We start from the raw sequence: 6,052 nt of genomic DNA on the forward strand, positions 1-6,052 counted from the left end.
GCACATCTTCAAGAATGTGGGGGAGATCATATGGAAAACCATCACTAAAAAAAGGGAGAGCAAGACCCAAAGAGATAACCTGCAGGCTGTGGGTGGAATGCCAGAGATGTGGCCTCGACTTAAACCCAATGGAAATTTTGCTATACCAAAAGGTCCATCCATGGGTTTTGAGTGGTGCAGAAGAGCAACAAGTGAAGAAGACTATATCTTCATTCAAGACTCCCACAGGGTGCATGCGATGTTTGAAAACGGCTTTTACGAGAGATGACAATCTCAGTGGTCTTAAGTCCCACGATTAGCACAAATTTCTACAGTTCATCTTACCAATTGCCATAAAGGGTTGTTTGACAGATGACATTAGAAGAACAATCTACAAAATCAGTGAGTTGGTACGCTGGATCAATTCAAAAGAGATAAGAGAAGACAACATTGATGCAGTACGCTTAAATGCTATTGAAGTAGTGTCCATGGTGGAGAAGTACTTTCCAACAAATATTCTTACCATCCAAATGCATGTACTTGTACATGTGGTCGATGAAGTTGCAGTTGTTGAGGTGGTCCATAGCAGGTGGATGTTCTTCTTGGAGAGATTTATGAAGACTTCAAAGGGGTTTATTCGTCAAAGGGCTCGCCCCGAGGGTAGCATGACCGAGGTATGGCTTGTACAAGAGTCTCTTGTCCTCATCTGTGAATTTTAGGGCTCAATTGATCCAAAGATGCTCCGAATGTAGACTACTGATGTCAACGTCAAGGTGAAAGGGGACGAGCTGCAAGGACAATCTATCATTAGGAAGATGGACATCACAATGCTAGAAAAGGTTATGAGATTTTTCCTTCTCAACTGAGACATCATGCAAAAGTGGCTAGAGAGGTAGGAAGGAAAAAAGCAACAATGCTTGACAGATCACCTGCAATTCAAGCGTAACCATGCCACTAAAAACCTTCCTTTTCTAGATCATCTTCAAAAATTGCCCGACTTTCCAACTGGGCGGTGGTTAGATGCGACAGTCTCAAAGGCAAAGAGGAATGGAGTGTTGATTACTGAGGAGAAAGAGGAGATGTCAAGGGGTTGCGATTGGCATGTATATTTTCACAACTTCCTTTTCGAGCTCCACATGATCACATTGCTTTAATAAATTTTCGTTTGTTTCAATTTTGTGGCTGCAGTATCACAAATATGGAGTTTTGTGGTCGCATGGGAAACACTTCAGAGTGCAACGGATTGACAAACAAAGGGTCACTTTCGACAGTGGTGTTAGGGCAAGCTTCATCCAAGAAAGTAGGAGTAGTGCCGGGATGAGAACATCGAGACTAGCCAACTTGAATACTTTGGCTACATTCAAGACATCTTGATAGTTAGCTTTAGAAAGTTTGATATGTTTATCTTTGATGTCAAGTGGTTCAAAGTTATTACCAGCGGCCCTAATGCAATTGTGCGTAAAGACAAGAGTAGATTGATTCAAGTGAACTCTAGGCGGGTGTGGACAGATGCGTGGGATACATTCATACTTCTGCAGCATTGTGAACAAGTTGTGTTCACACACGATCCACTATGGACAGAAAATGATGATAATGATCTGGCTAAACCGTGTTGGCCCTATGTCGTTCAAGTTTCTCCATGGAGCAAGCAAGTGTGTGAAGGATTGGACGTTGAGGTCGAAGAGGTGATTCATGAACAAAGCGCAGGACCAACTCCAACTATAAGTTTAGATTTTGAGGTGGAGGTCAGCAGTGAGCAATTTTCTGAACCTAGAGATGAGGTGTCAAATACTGAAGCTGATGCGGAGAGCGACAAAGAAGTAGAGTTCGATGACGAAGATGCATAAGTACAGATTGAGATAGACATCTTTGGTGCATCAGATCTCATAGAAGATGAGAGATTAACTAATGATTTTTGCAAGGAACTCTTTTGTAAAACTCTTTTTATTAGTCTACAATACACTTTACATTTATTCATTTGTGTTGCAGCTTTGTTTATTTGTTATTTATATTGATTAAGTGTTTCTTCTGTAAACTAACGTATTTTGTGGGTGTTATTTGTGTATCTATAGCCATGGCCGATGGCAATGAGCCATACTCTCCTAGTTTTAGTTTTCCTGTCACTTCGGTCGGCATGTCACCCGAGCAGATGGGTCTCTTTTGGACACAGTTCACACCAGAGCAAATAGCTATGGCACATAACCTTTGGGCAGCAGGTTTCTCTAGACCTACTACGACCGACCCTGCACCTAGGACTAGTGTGGTCCCTACACCGACCGGGCCCACACCTCAGTCGAGTGTGCTCCCTACACCTAGGACTAGTGTGCCCAATACACTGATGGGTGGCTCATCCTCGAGACTAGGTAGGTGTCGTTCTGGAGGCAGTGGTTGTTGTGGTAGCGGTTCTACCGATGCGTCCACACCATCGAGAGAGCATCCACCACTCTCTTTAGTAGATAGTTCACCGATTGGCACACCACGTACACCTTGGGGATCACATGAGCATGATCCTAGCAAGGTGTACAAGAGCAGGGACGGGGTCGTCGTGGCGGATAGGGTCAGAAAGGCCATGCGACAGAGAATTCGTCAGCTCTGTACAATATAGTTTGGTCAGTCTGTGATGGAGGTTTGGGATAATCTCAATGATGAAAGAAAGAGTTACATCGTCGAGGCCATTCATAGAGAGTACATGCCGACAGAGGGGTACGATCTAGTCTTGAATGGCTGGATTTTGGGTGTGGCAAGGGTCACAATGTCACACCGCCGATCGGAAGCGAGAGACGGGTACAATGCCGGCAGTCCAATGTTGGCATGGTTGGACGAAGAGGAGTGGGCGGGGATTGCACGAAAGACACAAGACAATCCTGAGAGATTTCAGCAGCAGACAGATGCAGCCAGAGCATGTTTGGAAACTGCTGGAGCGTCACATCTTGAGAGTGGAGGCTACGATACGCTTCGACATGAGTTTGTAAGTATTATACGTATGCTTTAAATTATTAAAAATATATAAGTTATTTGAAGATTTATCTAATGATTAAACCATAATTTTGCAGGAAGTTACCGTGAAGCGTCCTCCGACACGCCAAGAGGAGAAGTATGGATACAAGCATGGACTTGTGGTCCTTTTGACCCAGTTGTTGCAGGAGAAGGGAGACGACGTCGACTGGGAGGCATTACCATGGGATTTTTTTAATACAGTTTTACCCATTCATTTTTATACAGTCTTCTTGGTACAATCTTTTTTGTAGTTGTGTTTTTCTTGATACAGTCTCACTCAGTGATTGTTTGCATATGTACAGTTTTGTAGTGCTTATGTTTATGTTTATGGTATGGCACATATGTTATGGTTAAGGTTTGACAATCAAGTTAAGGTTATGGTTTTGCTATGATGCTATGGCAATCATGTGATGGTTATGGTTATGGTTGTGCAATGATGGTATGGCTGTTATGGTTATGGTATGACAAGCAAGTTATGGTAATGGTTATGGTATGACAAACGGGTTATGTTTATGGTTTTGCAGTTTTCGATGCATGTTTTTATTATGGTTATAAAATCTTTATGCCGTTATGTCATGATGAAGCTTTTGATTTTGTGGTTATGTTATTCTTACAATTTTGTTAATTGCCATACACTCGCTCTTTAGCGTCAGCCTGTAGGTGAATGTGGTTGCTTGTGCACTCTTCCTTTGAGCAGAGTCGAGGGCTGTTTTTTTTTTGATGCAGTACATGCAGCATCAGTTCCCAACCCTCTCTGTCTAAAAAAAATTTGCAAGTTGTTCGTCGATACAGAGTACGATACAAATGTCGGTACACATTTCGAAAGATGTGTTGGAATATCCTATAGAATTACCGATGCTCATACGAACGCTTGTTTATACGCTTATTTCATAGGTTATTCCGACGTCTAATGTACCGATGTTTATACTGACGATGCGACATCGACGTTTTTTTCGATGTCTATTTTAACGCTTTTTAGTTTTAAAATTAATTTTATCTTGTTCGTATCTGCACCGATTTTTGCGCGACGTCTTGTAATGTGACAATAATATTACTAAAACAATAAAACATAATTGTTGAATGGACATTCTTTATAACGCTAGTATACAACATGAGCAAGGAATTAGGGCAACATTTCATAGACGTCCATGTTTTTAAATCAAAGATGGATGGAGGATGGATGTAGATTATTGAAGTTAGACTTTACTGGGAAAAAAAAAAAGCATATCTTTATATCTTGCAAAAGATTTATTACACCTTTATTATATTGGTATTGCAATGATAAATCAAAAGAACGAAATGAGAATATGAGCTCGCATGGATGGTCAAAAAGACCTAATGAAGGTAGCCATTTTTCAACGTGAGGTAGGTTGTGATGTAAATTGAGTGTAAACCTTGCACTTGCCCACAAACCAAAATAACTTTTTCCAAACCACCAATAATGCAACATGCAAAGCATGTTCTTGTAAAATTGCAAATGGTGCATTACAATTGTGATGCATGCTCCCACTGATCGTTCATTTTAAGGAAACAACCTCAAAATAGGGAAAGGCACCTTCACTGGTTGAATCTCAACAGGCTTATGAATGTCTCTCTTGAGGTAGAGGTAGAAGAAGATGAGGCTTAGAATTGAAATCAAAAGGAAGAGATCAATTCTCACTTGGGTCCAACTCAAAGGGGGGAGCTTATAGCTTATATATTGGTGGGGGCCCTTAGAGGAAGAAGCCAAGCTTGTGTAAGGATAACTAGAGGAAGATTTGTCTGAGCTTTTAGAGGTCGGGGCGAGTACATGGATAGATTTGTCGGCGGTTTTAGAGGATGGGCCAAGTATAGGGATGTTTTTTCTTTTGGTGGTGGTACTGGGGGAGGAAGAGATGTGGGAGGTGGGCTTTAAGGGCTCTAATGCTAAATTAGGGTGGCCACCATAAGAAGAGAGGCTTTCAAAATCCTCTTTCTGCACGTAGGGCTCCGACCAAGAGACTGGCCTTCTTATAGTCTCAGCTGGGACGGGACAAGTAAGGCTTGAGAAAATGGTGAGAGGGGCTGACCTATCTAAGGTCTCTGTGTCTATCAGCGATGGCGGATGAAGCTGCCCACTCGCAAACGTGCTCTCACTCGTGTCTCTTATTATCAACTCCGGCACCGGACTGCATACATCTGCATCTATTATCACATTTGAACTAGCTGTAATTACTTTCTTCGCCTCTTTGCTTTCTGCCGATGCAGCCATGGCGTCCTCCACTATCAGCTCTGCTTCTGTGTTGGTGCCCTGGCTATGGAATGCTCTGATAATATTCATTGGCGTTATCGCCCTCTGGCTGTAATGGTGAGCTCGCGATGTGGAAGTAGCTCCTCGAGATGCATTTCTTTTCGCTTGTTTTGATGATGATGATGAAGAGGACGAGCAGGCGAGCAGCATCAGAGAGCCGGATATGGCGATGACGATGCCCATCGCTGCCCACGCATATTTCTTCACAAAGGGCTCAAATGAGAGGGCGCTCTGACGATCTGCATCGCTGCTTGCTGCGAAATGTGTTACTACGCCTTGTTGGGCGGCGCTTGAGAAATGCTTTGCCGCGGAGCTGCTGGAGCTGTATTGTGAAGAAGATGAAGAAGAAAGTGACGCTCTGTGCCTTGAAGCTTCCATCGCTGATCGTGGCCGGCTGGGGCACACGTGCGGGGTGAGTAAATTATCCCGCGTCTTTTGCAGAGAACGTGTCTGGAAGGCTAGCTTTCATCATGTCCGGAGACCTGCGCGAGGATCTGCAGAGTATATTGGCGCGATGGCGTCCGCGTGGTGTGTACGGCTCTGTGAGAGAGAGAGAGAGAGAGAGAGAGAGACGAGGGGGAGAGGTCCGCTGCGCGTTCTGGCGGCCAGCAGCAGGCTGCTGGCGACGAGGAGTCACGAAACTCAACCGTCAAGATCCCCAGAAATTAAGCCTTTTAGCCTTTATGGCGTTAACCTAGAGTGCTGCATTTATCTTCTATGCTAATAGATAAAGGGGGAGGGAATCCCCCCCCCCCAAAACCCGACGCGTGGCAGTAACTCCTTCAACCGGCCAGCTCCGAGGTGTGT

At 43.8% G+C, this 6,052-nt stretch overlaps 1 protein-coding gene across 1 annotated transcript; it reads right to left on the reverse strand.

The window, feature by feature from the left end:
• Nucleotides 1-4,388: 4,388 nt before the first annotated feature.
• On the reverse strand, nt 4,389-5,819 carry LOC147445836 (uncharacterized). The gene has a single exon (XM_086526110.1). The coding sequence runs from the start codon at nt 5,621-5,623 to the stop codon at nt 4,499-4,501; it is 1,125 nt and encodes a 374-aa protein (XP_086382236.1). The 5' UTR covers nt 5,624-5,819; the 3' UTR covers nt 4,389-4,498.
• Nucleotides 5,820-6,052: the final 233 nt, after the last annotated feature.

The sequence above is a fragment of the Adiantum capillus-veneris genome, chromosome 12 (genome assembly GCF_014529385.1).
Source record: "Adiantum capillus-veneris isolate H3 chromosome 12, ASM1452938v2, whole genome shotgun sequence".
Taxonomy (NCBI): domain Eukaryota; kingdom Viridiplantae; phylum Streptophyta; class Polypodiopsida; order Polypodiales; family Pteridaceae; genus Adiantum; species Adiantum capillus-veneris.